Source organism: Daphnia magna, linkage group LG5, assembly GCF_020631705.1.
Source record: "Daphnia magna isolate NIES linkage group LG5, ASM2063170v1.1, whole genome shotgun sequence".
Lineage (NCBI taxonomy): Eukaryota > Metazoa > Arthropoda > Branchiopoda > Diplostraca > Daphniidae > Daphnia > Daphnia magna.
Genome location: NC_059186.1, coordinates 4,286,783 through 4,304,005, shown reverse-complemented (window position 1 = coordinate 4,304,005; position 17,223 = coordinate 4,286,783). Strand labels below are relative to the sequence as shown.

The 17,223-nt window shown below is 42.9% G+C and overlaps 3 protein-coding genes and 1 long non-coding RNA gene across 5 annotated transcripts; 3 read left to right on the top strand and 1 right to left on the bottom strand.

Annotated features, from left to right (window-relative positions):
* Nucleotides 1-472: 472 nt before the first annotated feature.
* LOC123472176 (uncharacterized protein PFB0145c-like) lies at nucleotides 473-2,724 on the bottom strand. Of its 2 annotated transcripts, XM_045173340.1 has the most exons (10): nucleotides 2,464-2,724; nucleotides 2,291-2,405; nucleotides 2,074-2,235; nucleotides 1,921-2,010; nucleotides 1,771-1,857; nucleotides 1,620-1,706; nucleotides 1,386-1,556; nucleotides 1,081-1,328; nucleotides 852-1,017; nucleotides 473-797 (listed from the first exon to the last, which is right to left on the bottom strand). In XM_045173340.1, exons 1-10 carry the CDS (start codon nucleotides 2,578-2,580, stop codon nucleotides 565-567), a joined length of 1,476 nt encoding a protein of 491 aa, XP_045029275.1. In that variant the 5' UTR covers nucleotides 2,581-2,724; the 3' UTR covers nucleotides 473-564. The 2 variants fall into 2 exon arrangements, with proteins under 2 accessions (XP_045029275.1, XP_045029274.1); XM_045173339.1 differs by having other exon boundaries at nucleotides 852-1,328.
* A 4,710-nt stretch (nucleotides 2,725-7,434) lies between these two features.
* Nucleotides 7,435-7,942, top strand: LOC116926929. Its single transcript, XR_004396399.2, has 3 exons — nucleotides 7,435-7,528; nucleotides 7,587-7,668; nucleotides 7,735-7,942. It is a non-coding gene; the product is annotated as an uncharacterized LOC116926929 (long non-coding RNA).
* A 5,416-nt stretch (nucleotides 7,943-13,358) lies between these two features.
* LOC116936662 lies at nucleotides 13,359-14,387 on the top strand. The gene has a single exon (XM_032943876.2). It carries the CDS (start codon nucleotides 13,359-13,361, stop codon nucleotides 14,385-14,387), a length of 1,029 nt encoding a protein of 342 aa, XP_032799767.2.
* Nucleotides 14,388-14,737: 350 nt separating this feature from the next.
* LOC123472609 lies at nucleotides 14,738-15,955 on the top strand. Its single transcript, XM_045174473.1, has one exon. It carries the CDS (start codon nucleotides 14,738-14,740, stop codon nucleotides 15,953-15,955), a length of 1,218 nt encoding a protein of 405 aa, XP_045030408.1.
* Nucleotides 15,956-17,223: the final 1,268 nt, after the last annotated feature.

Below are 17,223 nucleotides of genomic sequence, written 5' to 3'. Positions count from 1 at the left end.
GTTTCTCGGTCGTCACGCTGTAGCTTTTTATTACCAAACTTTGTGTGCAATTGAAAAAAGTTGTCTCAAACCACTTTAAGTCACTTAATCATATTTTATCACTGATACGTTCGAAGAGTGTATAGCGAAAGTTAAATTAACCAAAGTTCTGCCCTTTTTTTTGTGATAGTTATCGCCATTGTAATCTGGGGACTTTAATAATGGAGTATGTCCCAAGTAACACATGTTGTCGGTCCGATATCGGACCGTGTTGGCATTTGTACCTAGCCGATATCACGTGCCAACCTAAACCGATATCGGCTGGAGCTCAGTTTGGCGCACCGATCTGAGTAGGCCCGATATCCCGACCGAGGTCGCACCGATACGGAACCCATGCACTGTATCCTACCAATTTCTGTATTTAATTTTTATTATTTTATTTTTATTTTTTATTATTTTACAAAAGAATATTTACAGAATATTACAGAAGAAGTCATCGCTCATTGTTGTATTTGTAACATTTACTTATTTTAACAAAAAATGAACAAACGGAAACTGAAAAAACAGATCAACTAATATAAATTTTCAGTCCTCATCCGAAGGCCCTTGGACTTCATTTTCATCGTCTTCATTTTCTTCGTCTTCATTTTCTTCGTCTGTGATGTTATCGTTTTCTTTGTTTTCTTCATCTTCTTCAGCAATCTTACGCCTTTGGTTTCTTCCGTCTTTGCGATCCTTTGCACCACGCAGGAAATTTACAATGCAGTTATTAACCGTTGAATCATCGTAAATTTTCTTGTGGCGCTTGCGAAGTGCAACTAAAAAAAAAAAAAAGAATAAACACATTGAAAAAATATTTTAGTTAACTTTACCTTTATATGCTTTGTAAAATTCAGTTGCGTTCAAAGGTTTTTTTTTCAGTTTTCCTTTTCCTTGGTGGCTATATTCGATTGCAACATCCTTTTCTAAGCAATGCCTTAATAAAAGCTTGGAAGAATCAGCAAGAGTACCACCTCCCAAAGATATAAGGTAACGAACCTTAATAGAAAAAAAAATAACTTGCTTTAAATGAGAACATTTAAAAAATGGAAATAAGCTTGCAAAATATATGTTGAAACGTTTTTGAAGCAGCTCACTCTCCAATGAAAGAAAGTCTTCCATAGAAGAAATAGGGAAATCGGGAAGTTTTTCTACGAAATCGTCGTGTTCTTCCTCAGACGTAGTGATTGGTCTACTAGCAACCAGGGACTGAACTACTCGAAAAAGTTCGTCCTGTCGGACCATTGATTTTGTTAGGTAGTCCACGATCTCATTTGGTAGCTTAATATTCGAAGCGGAAGGTTCAGCATCTGAAAACAAAAATCATTTTAAGGATACATTTCATAATTACATCTTAAAATAATTACCGTGTCCTTTATGATGGGATATGCGGGAAACACTCAAGGAATTACTATCCGATTGTGTCTCCTTAATTAAGTTTCGTTTATGGACCGGTGTGCTAGAAATGGGTGCAAAACTAGTTCGTTGTTGAGAATTTTGACTTGAACTGATTGGTGAGCTCCCTAGTGAGATATGATCTATATTAAAGAAAATAAAAAGTTAGCAAGGGCATGATTCAAGCAAATAAAATTAATACTTACAATTGTTAAGGTCTCTATTGTTGAAACGATTTTGCTGTTGAGAATGTTGACGTAAATTCTTAGATGAGCTGTCTGGTGAGACATGATCTAAATTAAAGAAAATAAACAGTTAGCAAGGGCATAATTCAAGCAAATAAAAATTAATACTCACAATTGTTGATGTCTCCATTGTTGGAACGATTTTGCTGTTGAGAATGTTGACGTAAACTCTTAGGTGAGTTGTCTGGTGAGACATTATCTATATTAAAGAGAATATAAAGTTAGCAAGGGCATGATTCAAGCAAATAAAATTTATACTCACAATTGTTGAGGTCTCTATTGTTGAAACTAGTTTGCTGTTGATGAGAATGTTGACGTAAACTCTTAGGTGAGCTGTCTGGTGAGACATGAACTAATATATACAAGAACATATAGTTATGAAGTGAATGATTATACAGGTAAAATTTACACTCACAATTGTTGAGGTTTCTGTTGTTAGCACTTAACTGTTCCCGTAAACTGTTGGATGAAATGACAGGTGGGCTGTTAATTGAACTTTTAAAGCATTCAACGGCTGGTTTTTTTGGTTTACCAACAGCTACTCTGGCCAACTTCTTTGGAGGACACATTCCTATTTCTATGATGGAACAATTAATTTATAAACTTCAAGACTGGGAATTTCAATAAAATACCTCTGATTTTTTTTACTTTCGACTTCACTGATCTCTGTCCCAGATAGGACTCGCTAAAAGTTAGGTTTTTTGCTTGCTTCCCAGCCGTAATTCTTTTACCACGTCTGGGAACCATCTTAATAAAAATAGTTTAAACACGTAATTCAATTAACAAAATCGTGAAATTGACTTACGATTGATTGTCTGTCCATTATGAAATAAAGCATTTTGATTAAATCGAGACGCCAAGAAGAAGACGCCACCACTCCTCTTGACAGTTGATTGTCAATTGTTTTCAACGCTAACCACATCTATTTAGAATATTCAATATAAGAAATTAAAAAGCAAAAACTTATTGTTAACAACTGCTATTTGAAATTTAATGTTTTTCTTTATCAACTAAATCAGAAGTGTTTTTAAAGTTTTTCCATTTTTAATGTTGTGTGCCAGAAAAGAAGGTAAAGAACAACGCCACCTACACTACAGCATTACAACTTCTGTGGCGTTGCAACCATGCAACGCTGTATATTGCAGACAAACAGTATCTTTCTTATTTTTCTCCAAAGTGGTTGCTTTTATACTCGCTGTGTCATTTCATTACTCTTGATTTACTGTTAACACTTCATTTTTTTTTCTCAGTTCTTCTCAGAACTACAAATATCGATTGCAGTGATTCAAGACATCTAAAATGGTTGTATGGATTTAATTTTGTTTACAATGCCACCCGTTTTCTCTAAATCTCGTCACGCCTTGCGCCGGCAAGTTAGTGTTTATAGGAAAATGTTTTCTACTCCACTTGTTTCTGTTGAGCCCAGGCATAGAGGTGATCATAGAGATTTATTTTTAAATATTGATGTAAATGTCAATCAAGAAATTAGAGATCAAGGTGGTTTTTATTTTGAAGAATTAGACACGGAAATGATGGTTCAGCAGTGTCAGACAGCTGATTTTGAATTAGAACAGTCAGGTATTTCTTTAACAGATGGTATGGAAAATTTAAACGATCACATTTTTCTATCATCAGGGAACGAGAGCCTACAAATCAATGGTGAGGTTTATGAGTCATTGATTGCATTTGAGTTTAAAGAAGACGCTGATTTAGAGTTCAGGGAAGATTTGGCAAAAACATTTCTGACGTGTAAGACTCCTCATAAACACATTGAAAAAATTCTTGGAGTTTTAAGAAAAAATGGTCACTCTAAGTTGCCATTAACAGCTAGGACTCTTTTGAAAACAGTTCGTAAAGCATCGCTTCAGACTTAAAATATGGCATACTTTGGATTAGAAAAGATTGTTCCAAGCAGATGAAACAAAAATAAAAAAGGGAAGTAATTACGTATTCACTTTATTTCATAAAATCACATTATAAATTTCCTTTTATTTAGATCAACTTGGCGATATTGACCCAACCCATCACTCTTATTAAATATTTATCGAAAAATTTTTATTCTATAATGATTATGATATGTATTTTTCGTCTGAATTAAAATACAATTTGGATCTTTATCAAAATGCTGACATTTTATTTTATTACAAAAATGTAAGGGGATAAAGACGTAAAAAAAATTAATCAGGATTGTTTCTCATATGGATGTCGGCCCAATATCGGACGCCAACATACAAACTTGGCAATTTTTAAATGGTCGGCTGAGAGTCGGAGGAGAGTCGGCTAAGTTGGCCGATATTGCCAACCAAAATATCGATCGGGCCGACATCGGCCCAATAAAGTGTGTTACTTGGGGTAAAAGTGATATATTATTTTGAATCTAAACGTTTGAAATATGTGTTATTGTTCAAAGAACCAACAACAGTCCAGACGAGTTTCAAACTGGCCAAAAATGACTATACAAGAGATTTAATACAAAATAGTACTTAAAGTATCTTTTAATTTATTTTTAAATATTGAGTGTGTTCATACAGTATACATGAAATATTTTTTTTTACGGAATAAACATAAATATACGATAACAAATTAACAATAACGATAATAAAGTTAATTTTGAAATTCAATGTTATTGCCATGGGCCGTAGCGAATGCCGATAGGGATGGATCCACTATTTTGGAATTAGAATATTTTTCAAGTGGGTTCTTCATTTAGTTCAAGATCGGCCACCAGGCGTCTGGGACGATAGATAACCCATATACCACAAAGAGGCTTCAGCTGAGATACCCTTTTTAACTGAAAAGTTGCTACACCTCCCTTGTACACCATGGTGGAATGGTCTGCTATTGACAACGCTGGCCGGGTGTCTAGCTATGTAGACTACTTTAACATGGGCTCTTATGGGACTAGCTATTAAAAAGCTTTTAAACGTAATTTTAAATAATGTTTTTTTGTTAGAAAAATTCTGATAATTATGTAGAATCAATAAAATTATACAGCTCTCAATATAAAACTTAAGCATAAAATATATAAATTATTTGAAATAAGTAAAGCCCCTTGGGCGCCTTTGGGATTTAAGGTTAGTTTTAGTTGTTATAGTTGTTAAATTATCTCTTCACTTCCAAGATTCGTAATCCAAGTCTGTCTTCTTAATTTGTTACTCTGACACGTTTTCCAATCTTTTTTGTTTTCGTTGAGCTCTTACGGAATACCAAACAATTTAGTTTGGTTTCTAATACAAATACTGCTACATTTAGCAATGTAACATTTCTTTCTGATTTTCGTGTTTGTTTTATAGATCAGTTTCGAAACCTAACATAATCCGGACAAATGTTTGTCTCAAATCTCAATTGCTGTTTTGTTTACATTAAAAATAGTGACATCTAGTTTTTAAATTTTGAATTATAAAAAAGTACAAAGGTGCCATCGGTTTTCCAAATATTGAAGCACCCCAAACCGTACAATTGCCGATTGTTGACTTTGTTGTATACGAAAAAAAGGTTCTAGTTGTCACATAGTTTAACAATTAAGACAATAAAATGGCGTGTATTTATCATTTGTTACCTTTTTTATAATTTAAATCTAGTAATTTCAGCTTTAAAATATCGTTAATGCTGTTTTTTCGCTTTCCTTCATTCCTATTGGTGGAAAAAATTCCAATAAACCTTTTAGGGTCCCTATCTGGAGGAGGAGTCTGTTGTAAGTTGTGCTGCGTTAAAGGCCCCTAAACCTACGGTAATTTAGTAAACTAAATCCCTCAGGGATGAAAACAATGAAATCGTTCTGAAACGTGCAACACGTATTCTTTAAAAAAATCAGGCGGTATATATACTTTGAAAAATTTTTGCAGAGATTTCCACTGTTTAAGGTAAAAAGCCTACTGTGGAATTTTTTTAGCCCCTAAAACGCGGAAATCTCCGCAAATTTCTATCCAAGTATATATACCAGCTGATTTTTTGAAAGACTATGTGTTGCACGGTTGGCAATGATTTCACCGTTTTCATTGAAAAAAAACTGTATTAAGATTTAATATTAATTTTTTATTTTATGAGCTGTATAAATTAACAATTCTACAGATGAATTGGAATTTTTGAAACAAAAAAAAAATATTTAACTTTACATTCTAAGGCTTTTTAATAATTAGTCCCATAGAGTAGCGCTCGGCCCTAGCCAATCGGGGAGCTTTTTAGTCGATTTTGTGCGAGGATAATCTTAATCGGGGAAGTGATTTCGGTGCTCGGTGTGGTGATATCGGTGATCGGTGCCTTCCCCGATTATCAATGAAAAGAGATCTAAATTGGCAGTTGCCCTGCGGCCAACAAGAACAAAATATGACCCTAGTCACGTGATTCTCGTTTGCGTATCAGAACTCAAGGTCACTGGTAAGACTAACCCCCTATGGCTGAAGCGGTGTTTTCGATGCAGCACCGATTATAGCACCGTTCCGCACAGAAAAAAAGAAATCCCCGCACCGAACTTCCCTGATTCATTTAAATCGGGGAAGCTTAGCGGTGTCCCCGATTAGAATGTGATCGGGGCTGAGCCCTACCATAGAGGAAGTGATTGACGTGTACCACCCCCCCCCCTGTTTTCGAACGCACTCTTGCGGATTTCGCCATGTTTCTAGCGAGTCCATTTTTCCTCTGAGGAATTCACATAGGGAAAAAAGGGGGTCGCAAAAAAATATTTGTGAAACGTTTACAATTTACCGAAGGATACTAGCAATAATTTTGTGTGAGGTAAGTGAACGAGCTACATTTTAATATTAAATTCATGGGTATTTAGTTCTAGAAAACAGCTAAATTTTAATGTTAAATGGTATTGTTTCCATTCTTTGGAAGGAAAAATGAGCTGCGTTGTAAAAGGGTGTCATCATACACCACGGAATCCCAAAAGTGAAGAATGTAAACAAAACCGTTTAACATTAAAATTTAGATGTTTTTATATTTTTTGTGCTTGTATTATCAGTTCTTGAAATTTCAGAACCTCTTGAGTCTATCCGTGACAGTGTTTCGGATCTTGTTGTTTTTGCCTGAAGATCAGATACCGATAGGTGGTCAACTACACACCTAAAGATCAGATCAGATAGTCGAAATAAATGCTAAAAAAAAAGATAGAAGATGCTATCTACAAAAATACCGATCAGATATTTTTTTTCATAATTTTTTTACCCCTGAAGATCAGATAAGATCAGATAAGATACTGGCACGTCCTCTGCCACCAACCAATGTAATGTCCTAGAAAATATTGTATATTACTCACAAGTCGCAATACAATACAACCAAGGACATCAATAAATAAATACCGTCAACAGATGTAACTTAAACAGTGATAAATGCAGAAATAAAATGGAGTTCCTGGATGAAAAGAGGAATAGATATAGCAAATACAGTACCCACGCCAGGTATTGGATCACCTCGGTCAAAAAACGGCGTTTTAACCCGCGCGAGAGAGGCCTAACGGTGTCTCGCGCAGGAATTTTTTTTAAATACTAAGATTGCTCGTACGAGGTTATTTTTTTTTATCAGAAAGATAAAGAACTAGTATTTAACTTTCTGATTTTAAATTCATAAAAAGTATAGTTGTTATATGGGAAAAAGGATAATTTTCAAATATTGGATCACCCCCGAAATGTGCTGCATTCGTTGTCCCTACCCGCGGCTATGCCGCCGGGTATGGGGGAGGGTGGAGGGGTGAGAAAGGGACCCCCAAATTTAACGACAATTAACTCTTTTAAGTGCCACTAGAGGCGCTTGATTAGTGTTTTTCCGCCACTATCACAAGCAGACTATTCTTGGCTGTTTTGTTTTGTTTTTTTCAATTCGCTCTCATTCAAGCTTTGTGAATAATAGAAGTTTGGATTATTCATCCTCAGGTACGTTTAACGTTTGCATATGAAAGAAATTATATTAATTTATGTATCTTTACGATAGCTTTGAAATACCTGATTGATTTTGACATCACAAGAACGGTTACTGATACAAGTGTTAGTCAAAATCCATTATTTTTACGAGTGTAAGGTAAAATAATTTATTTGGATATCAGCAGGGCACTAATAACACTTATAATTTGTTGTTCTAGAAGAATGGTCAAGTGGATTTTCCTAGATGATGGTGTTACAGCCATCAATGATGTGACAGGGGAAGTGTACAAGTTCGAGCCATCAGTAAATTACAATGGACAAGGGCAGGCTCCACAAAATGCAACGGATGAGTCTGCCAACTTGAAAGCAAACCAGAAGAATCCTTTTATTATAAATACTGAGAAGTCTGTCACTTCAGATCCTGCCAAAAAATAAATTAAGCTTTAAATAACATAAAACTTTATTTTTATGCACTTGAACTTTAAAGAAAAATTTAGTAAAAATTCACGGGGCACGGGGAAGGGCTATATAAAATTATGGTATTGAATCGAAAAATCCATATGAATTATATATACCCGAAAATGCGTGTGTGTGAAGCACGTAATCAGTAGGGAAACAGGAAAACGAATGTTCACCTTCCTCGGGCGTACGACCTGACCCCTACCAGCAAGCAGAAGCATTGCTTCAGGAGGGTTATAGGGGAGTTCAGGTTTTACCTTGTAGTCTATGATGGAATCTCCAGATTTCAAATACTGTGATATTTGTAATAGACCCGTTGATCGTCTTGTGGTCTGCAGCGAATCATGTAAAAAAGAACTATGTGTCTCCTGTGATGAGGAAAACCATTCTTCTCAGCCGTTCCATGAAAGGATTTTGTATAGGAAAGATGTGTTCTCTTCTCAAATGCTTTTGCCTTAAACTTTGTCGATTGCAATACTAGCAAAATCACACTTCAAGGTAGTTACTATGATAAAATAAGTTTTTGTTTGGTTTGATTTAATATAAATGTATCTCATTTTGCAGGCATACCAGTGCCCTGTCATGTCCCTTCTTGCTGTCCGTCGTGTTCAATATTGGGGAAAGTGCAGCTGAAAGCTGGCTTCAAGGAGAAGTACGTGATTACATTGGATGGTAATTAATTTTTTAGTTATGTAAATGTAAGGAACGCCGCTGTAAGGAAACGGCAGGCCACGTTTCTTACATCCCTTTCTCCCTACCCACGCTATCAACCCTTTTTTCCCTATTCCGCCGATAGGTTATCTACCGATGGCTCTAGCCTTTAACCTCCCTTCTACTTGCCCTTCAAACGTGGGAATTCTTCACATAGGTGTTACAGTAACTGCCAACCAAGACGTCGATCTTTCAATACTTTATGGGGTCATTAAATTATGTTATTTGTAATTTTTGTAATTTTTGTGTATTTATTAAAAAAATTATCAAGTCGTTTACACTATCTACTTAATATTCATATTATTAGATTCTCTATAATGTCCTTTACAATACTATTGGATGCGTTATTATGAGTGATGAAAAATATTCATCGAATTTGTTACTGCATTCTCTGTTTTGAATGAAATTTCGAAGAATTTTGAAAATAAAAAACTCAAATGTCCAACATAACACAATGCAGTCCGTCGGATGTCCGACAGATGTCGAGGTCGGATGTTGAGTACATCTTTTTGATATCCTCCGGACTGTCGGAAATTCCGACGGACGAAGCTCACAGCCATCGTCCGGGTGCCAACCCTTTGGCCGAAGAAGGCTAGACTCAGACGAGTCACCTTCGGTGGAGTGCCGCGCTACCGAAGGTAAGAAAGTCCATTAGCGGAAGCAAGTGACTTAAGACGGCCTACGGCTCGCAAGAGCCGTAGTATGGAGGCTGGAGCTCGAGACTGTGACATTGGTACTAGCTGAGTGCTTTTCCATATATATGGAGACACCTGTTGAGGGTGAAAGGAACGACGTGAGGGTTGAACTCATTGAGGCGGAGCCTGCAGAGTTCATCCCGCCAGAATATAGGTTAAGTTCCCGCAGGGTTATCGAGAAGTTTACTGATCGATAGCCGGCAATCATCAGCAGCGGTGCCCTCTATTCCAGGATTGGACGACCGGATAAATTAGACATCGGTGTAGTTTTCTGTGTATATAAGGGGCCGTCGTGCCATGTTAATACACTAACTTTTCTCACCGAACTTGTCTTGTTAAGTCCCTCATTTGTTTCCAGTAATCCGTTTCCCACGTTAAGGTTGAAGCCCTCTTGCCGCCGCCTCCTCCAGCTTGCCAGCCGCCGACTCCGACGTGCCAGCCCGCGACCGAAGCAGCTCCCGAGACTTCATTTTCCAAACCGCAACGAGTAATACTCAGCGGCCTTGAACGCTGTTAAGCCCAATAAGGCTTAACAGGATTGACCGTGCTCTAGCCCGATAAAGGCGAACAAGCCGTCGTTTGACTTTCCGTAACGCAGCGAAAAATAATAGTTTTCAGCTGGGACTTAGAAAAATTTCCAATTTTTTCGATAAGAACTTAGAAACAACTAAGGATTTAGAAAAATTCAGCAACTAAAAACTTTTTCTTTGCTTTTTTCTGATTACAGTGTCGGACAATATCCGTACGCCCGCCGAAGACTCGGTGTACCGCCAGTTTGAGAGGGCGCTCGAGAATAACAACCTCCACTCACTGTGGGTCGGACTAGACCGGGTGGTGCCGCGAGAAGTTTTCCGCCGGTTGGGCCTACGGGAACCATTCCCACGTCCAACCACAGCTCCGGCCAAAATCAAAACTACCACCTCGTCCAGCAGATTTGCCCTTTACGCCCGACCAGCGGAGACCGACTTGAAGTTCCTCAACGATAAGGAGCGGGCTGAGTTAGAGTTAGTTCAAAAAGTCAAAGAGAAGCACGCGTTAGCCATACTAATCGCGCAGAGGAAGGAAAAGGAAGCTGCGGAGACCGCACTTTATCTTCAGCAGACCTGTCTCCTGCGCCGGGAAAAAGAAGCTCTGCTTCAACGTGAGGAAGAACTCACCAAGAGCTCCGCTGCCCGGAGACTCGCAGCCAAAAACCCCGAGCCTTACGTCCCATCGCCGATAGTACGACCGGCAACCTTGCTTGCGATTCAGCCGCTGCCAGAAGTACCTTCTCTGCCCGGACCATCCACTCCGGCTCCCGAAGCTCCACCAGTAACCCCGGCGCGGTCCTCTAAATCCTCTAAGTCATCGAAATCTTCTAAGTCCTCGTCAAAATCGAGGACGGAGGCGCCCGGGGAGACGCCTAAATCCAGCAAGGTGGGCCGGAGCAGGACATCCTCGTCGGAGAAGGTTCTGTCGAAACAATTCAAGAAACACGGGATACACACTTCGGAAGACGAAGACGCCGTGCTGAAGTCCCCTGCAAGCCCTTATTCGGCTTAAACTTGTTTGCTTCGGCGAAAAATCTTGTTGTTGTACTCATTGCTGTTAACGCAAATAAAAATATTTTGAAACCGATCTATTGTGTCTTAGTTGACCTCATTCTTCGGTAAAATAAAAAAGATAGAAAATGGCAGAATCTAGGTCAGGCAAAACCCGAGCGGCAGTGGTCACGGAGGTGTCTGACGAGCGATTCTCGCTACAAGAAGTAGCGTTGGACGAGGCGAAAAACGACATCGCCAGCCTAAACGGTTGGATCGAAAGAGTCGACGCCAAGTTCACGCAGGAATGTCAACGGTTGAGCCAAGAAGTTCAGACCGCAATTGAAAGACAAGATGGTACGCTGGCGACGATCGATGGAAGGGTGCGAGCGCTCGAAGTGGAAGTTCGCCGTCTTGGCGTGTTACTGCCACAAGTAGAGTTGCAGCTCCAACAGAGACAGTCGACGGCGATAGACGCCATGATGAAGACGATAAGAGAAGAGATGAACCAACAAAGGGCGAACATGACGTTCACGCACCAGAGAGTGATAGAACTCGAAACCTCCAAGGCGATGAAAAAACACAAGGACGATATCCTTATTGAGCTGAGGAGGAGCCGAGTAATAGAACAAGAGGAGACCCCCGAGACGGGGGGAGACTCCTCGGCAGAAACAGTGACGGCAAGGAGCCGTAACGCAAGTGGAGCGTCGATAATAAACATCTCCTGTGATACCAGGGATGATTTGACGGCGGAAAGAGACACCCTGATGGGAGAACTGATGGGTGCTGGACACATAGTGAGAACGTCGAAAGACAAGAAAGAACGCCGAGTGAATACACTCAAGGCAAAGTCAAGATATGACCGAATTGCGGAGTTAACACGGAAGCTGGCTGGAATCTCGACGGCGGATGAGAGAACAAGTGACCACGAGCAGCTAGACGTGGCGCTGGGTGAAATAGCGGTGCTGGAACAGTTGGCGGAGTCTCCGAAAAGAGACCCTACACCGACGACCACGACACTCGTGAACCGTCCAGCGTTACCTCTTCCGGTGTTCAGTGGAGATATTGCAGCGTGGGGGAGTTGGAAAGCCGCCTGGGCGACCTACGACGACGACAACACGCTGACAAATGAGCAAAAGTATCAGTACCTTCGGGGCTGTTTGAAAGGAAAGGCGGCCGATGCGATCTCGTACCTGCAATACGGGTCGAATCAATATCGCAAGGCAATGGAATTATTGACGGATAGATTCGGAGACCAAGACAGGCTGAAAAAGCACTACTTGGCGGAACTAAAAGCGATGGCAAACACTCGATTGAGCGAGACTTCCGCTCTTTCGCAGTGGCAAAAACTCCATGATGGGCTGGCAAATAGCGTCGCGGCGCTTAACAGCCTCGGAGTAGATACGAGGACACATCAAACCTATCTCGCCCCGGACCTACTGGCGGCCTTTCCAAGGGCGTTGGTTAGCCAGTGGAGAGATAGGTGGGAGGACGATGAACCGACGTTCTCAAAGATCTTGAAGGCCCTGCAAAGGGAAATAAGACTTAGAGAAGAAGACGAGACGTCGGCGTCGAGTGGTAGCGGGAAGCCCGTGCCAGAGTCGGCCGCTACTACGACGAATAATGGAAACCGAGGCCTGGCATGCCTGTTCTGCCAAAAGATACATTTGCACCATAACTGCAACCAAGGGTCGTCAGCTCAGAGAAGAGCGGCGGCAGAGAAAGAAGGTCGGTGCCTGAAGTGTCTGGCCCGATCTCATCGGACGGAACATTGCATCTCGCGAATTCCGTGCCGACACTGCGGGAGCACGGAGCATAGCCCTGCCGTATGCGTGGCTAGACCACGGGGCGGCGGCTACGCGCCAGCTCCCGCAGGAAACAGAGGATTCTCCCCTCAAAGAGCTCCAAGGTGGTGACGATAGACACCACCACGTTGACGATTTCCACAAGATCGAAGGCGGGAGTACTGCCCACCTTCACGGCCTACCTTAAAGGGAACGCCGGAGATCGGGTAAAGATAGTCGGACTAATTGACTCTGGGAGCGAGAGAACGTTCGTCCGCCAGGACACGGCGACCAGAGTCGGAGCTGAAAAGATAAGGGCTGAATAACTAGCGGTCAACGGATTCGGAGACCAGAACAAGGCGGGCAAAAACCATGCAGTGTTCGGACTCAAGCTCGCGGGACTTAGCCAGGATGCCCCAGACATTAAGAAGCGATTGCGAGGAAGTTTCTCGCAAACGCAAAGAAAGTCACCCCGACGGATTTCTCGAAAAGCCTGATAGGCGAGGGGAAGGACTTAGCCGATGACCGGTACATAACCGGTCAACAAGGCAACCAGTTTGATATCATCATCGGCTGCGATTTCATCTGGTCGATAATGCAGCACAAGACCATCCCAGGCGCAAATGGGCTGGTCGCATGTGCAAGCAAAGTCGGCTGGCTGATTTTCGGCACGATGGATGAAAAAAGTAGAGCGGAAGAACAAATGTTGACCGCGGCAGTAGACGTGCAAAAACCGATGATGGACTTCAAAGAATTTTGGAGTCTAGAACACATGGGGGTAACCCCACAAGAAAAAGCAGAACCCCCATTCTTGGAGGCCTATCAGGAGACAATTCTGCGGGCAGACGATGGGCGTTACATGGTGTTGTTCCCCATCAAGATCGGCCATCGCAGAATTGAATCCAACCGGAACATCGCAATGATACGGCTGCAAGGGCTGCTGGGCAAGACCCAATTGGAAGATAACCTGAAATACCACGAGATACTTCAGCAATATATCAGAGACGGATTCATCGAAGAAGCCGATCGAGGATTCAACGGTGACTGCACATACTTACCTCACCGACCAGTGATTAAAGTTAGCGCGGAAACCACGAAAATTCGGCCGGTGTTCGATGGATCAGCACATTTGAAGGAAAGACCTAGCATCAACGATGCTTTGGAAATCGGGCCGAATCTAAACCCGGAAGTATTGGCGGTCTTGTTGCGTTTCCGACAGAATCGGATAGCCTGGACCGCCGATATCACTCAGGCGTTTCTCCAAGTTGAGATCCGCCCGGAGCACGGGCAGTTGATAAGGTTTATCTGGATCGATGATCCTAAAAGACCCCAGCCTAAATTCATCGAGTATCGATGGAAAAGAGTGCCGTTCGGGTTGTCATGCAGCCCGTTCATTCTCAAGGCTGTTATCCTCAAACACCTGAAAGGGTTTGAAGGGATATACCCCGAGACAGTGCGGCAGCTACAACAGCAGTTGTACGTTGACGACTGGCTAGGGGGGGAGACAAACGTCGACGAAGCGGAGAAGCGTATTCGCGAAGCGATTACGATCTTCAAAGCCACAAAGATGGAGTTGTGCAAATGGACCTCCAACAGTGCAGAGTTGATTAAGAGACTGCAAGAGGTCCAATTTAAAGACAAGAAGAGAAAGCGACGGAAACAGTTATCAAAAGAAAACTTCTGTGGACCGACTCAGCGATAGCCTTCTTTTGGATGAAAGGCGAGGCTGGTCGGTGGAAGCAGTTTGTTTACAATAGGGTGAAAGAGATAAGACAAACAGTGGAAACTGAAGAAATCAGACACTGCCCAGGGTTAAAAAACCCGGCGGACGTAGCATCCAGAGGGGCTACGGCAGCGCAGTTAAACGCACAAAAGAGTTGGTGGACTGGCCCATCTTGGATGGGGAAAGAGAAGGAATGGCCCCAGTCACCAAGCTCCGCGACCGAGCTCCAATTGAAGGAGGTCTCGGTCGAAGAAAAGACAGTCGAAGTAACGCAATGCGCGACATCAATCGAAGCGAAGTGGTACAAAAGATTCAGCTCCATGCGAACCATGGTAAGAGTCTTGGCCACGATGCTAAGAGCGATAAAAAGGTTTAAAGGCAAAGAAAGTCCGGAAAGCCCGGCTGCAACGGTCAGACACCGGGGAAGGAAGTTGAAATTCCCCGTGTTGACAACAGAGGAAACTCGAGAGGCAACGATCGAGCTCTACAAGGAAGCCCAGGCGACTCACTACGGAGCAGTGGTGAAGAGCTTTAAAGCTGGGAAAACAGAAGTCCCACATGAGTTGAGGAAACTTGGCCTCATGTGGGACAGCAAAGACGAGTTGATCAGGTGTCGAGGCCGGCATCTAAATTGGATGGAATACAATAAAAAAGCAGCGCTCATTCTGCTACCGGCCGAACACATCATAACAAGAAGACTGATTGAACAAACGCATCTTCGGTTGAAACATACCGGAGTGAAAACCATGATGGGGGCACTCAGAACGGATTTCTGGATTCCGAAGATGCGTCAGACCATCAAAAAAGAGACGAGTAAGTGCACCAGATGCCAGAGAATGGACTCGAGGCACTTCGATGAAATACCAGCGCCTCTACCGTTGGACCGCCTGCAAATGTCGAACCCGTTCACGATAACGGGGGTAGATTTTGCAGGCCCGTTCCTAGTGGAGTCGCCGGCAAATAGCGGCCACAAGACGAAGGTATTCGTGTGTCTCTTCACCTGCGCCGTAACAAGAGCTGTTCATCTCGAAGTTACGACCGACCAGGAGATCTCCACGTTTATCTTCGCGCTAAGACGATTCTTTGCACGGAGAGAGTACCCAAGGGCGCTCTACTCCGATAACGCAGGAACGTTTACGTTGGCTGCTAAGTACCTCAGAGCAGCGTACAGAGACAGCAGGGTGTTTAACACCCTGGTTTTTCTCAACATAAAGTGGAGATTTTCTCCGAGTCTGGCCCCTTGGTTGGGCGGATTCTGGGAGAGGATGGTGCAGACCGTTAAACGGTTGCTATACAAAACATACGGAAGTGATTGTATGGAATACGATCTATTCCAAACGGTGTTGACAGAGATCGAAGATACCATCAACACCAGACCGTTGACATACGTGGCAGAAGACGATACGGAGCCGCTAACGCCCAAGCAATTGGTCACAGGCTACCGGCAACAGCAGCATCACCCGGTCGATGACGAGGAGAGAGAGTACTCGGACCGGGTGACACTGACTAAGAGAGAGAGGATCAGGAGAAACCTGGTCGCTCAATAGTGGAAAGATTTCTACACGGAATACGTGATGGATTTGGAGCAGTTTCACTGTCCAACTCCAGGTCATACGAAAGAAATTGAGCTGGGACAAGTCGTGTTGATTCACGACGAGTCGGCCAAAAGAACGAGATGGAAGTCCGGGAGAGTAGTTAAGCTAATCCCCGGCAAAGATGGAAAAACGAGGCGTGTGAACGTCCTGATAGCAGATAAATTCAGAGGAAAAGGGTCGATCATGATAACGAGAGACCCAAAGAGTTTATATCCGTTGGAGCTCCACGCGGGCCAGATAGACGATGACCATCGCAACACCGGACCCTACGAAGACAGTGAGCTTTCGTCAACTCAGTTAGACCAAGGTCCAACGGGGGGAGTGTCGGAAATTCCGACGGACGAGCTCACAGCCATCGTCCGGGTGCCAACCCTTTGGCCGAAGAAGGCTAGACTCAGACGAGTCACCTTTGGTGGAGGGCCGCGCTACCGAAGGTAAGGAAGTCCATTAGCCGAAGCAAGTGACTTAAGACGGCCTACGGCTCGCAAGAGCCGTAGTATGGAGGCTGGAGCTCGAGACTGTGACATTGGAACTAGCTGAGTGCTTTTCCATATATATGGAGACACCTGTTGAAGGTGAAAGGAACGACGTGAGGGTTGAACTCATTGAGGCGGAGCCTCAAGAGTTCATCCCGCCAGAATATAGGTTAAGTTCCCGCAGGGTTATCGAGAAGTTTACTGATCGATAGCCGGCAATCATCAGCAGCGGTGCCCTCTATTCCAGGATCGGACGACCGGACAAATTAGACAACGGTGTAGTTTTCTGTGTATATAAGGAGCCGTCGTGCCATGTTAATACACTCACTTTTCTCACCAAACTTGTCTTGTTAAGTCCCTCATTTGTTTCCAGTAATCCGTTTCCCACGTTAAGGTTGAAGCCCTCTTGCCGCCGCCTCCTCCAGCTTGCCAGCCGCCGACTCCGACGTGCCAGCCCGCGACCGAAGCAGCTCCCGAGACTTCATTTTCCAAACCGCAACGAGTAATACTCAGCGGCCTTGAACGCTGTTAAGCCCGATAAGGCTTAACAGGATTGACCGTGCTCTAGCCCGATAAAGGCGAACAAGCCGTCGTTTGACTTATCCGCGCAAGCCCGATAACGGCGAACGCAGTAGTCGTTGAATAAGTGCCACGGCACCAGACAAAAGTTTACCCGAAGGAAAGGCACATAGTCTGGCAGGCTTACCACCGTAAGACCCGACTGACCTTCTGCGCCAGCAGTAA

Bases quoted from the DNA above. Each gene is read 5' to 3' on its own strand.
- LOC123472176 (XM_045173339.1), bottom strand. From the start codon at position 2,580: ATGTGGTTAGCGTTGAAAACAATTGACAATCAACTGTCAAGAGGAGTG. The intron at 2,236-2,290 runs GTATTTTATTGA...GTTCCATCATAG, and splicing joins GAAAGTAAAAAAAATCAGAG to AAATAGGAATGTGTCCTCCA. The intron at 798-851 runs GTAAAGTTAACT...TTTTTTTTTTAG, and splicing joins ATTTTACAAAGCATATAAAG to TTGCACTTCGCAAGCGCCAC.
- LOC116936662 (XM_032943876.2), top strand. From the start codon at position 13,359: ATGGATGAAAAAAGTAGAGCGGAAGAACAAATGTTGACCGCGGCAGTA.
- LOC123472609 (XM_045174473.1), top strand. From the start codon at position 14,738: ATGGTAAGAGTCTTGGCCACGATGCTAAGAGCGATAAAAAGGTTTAAA.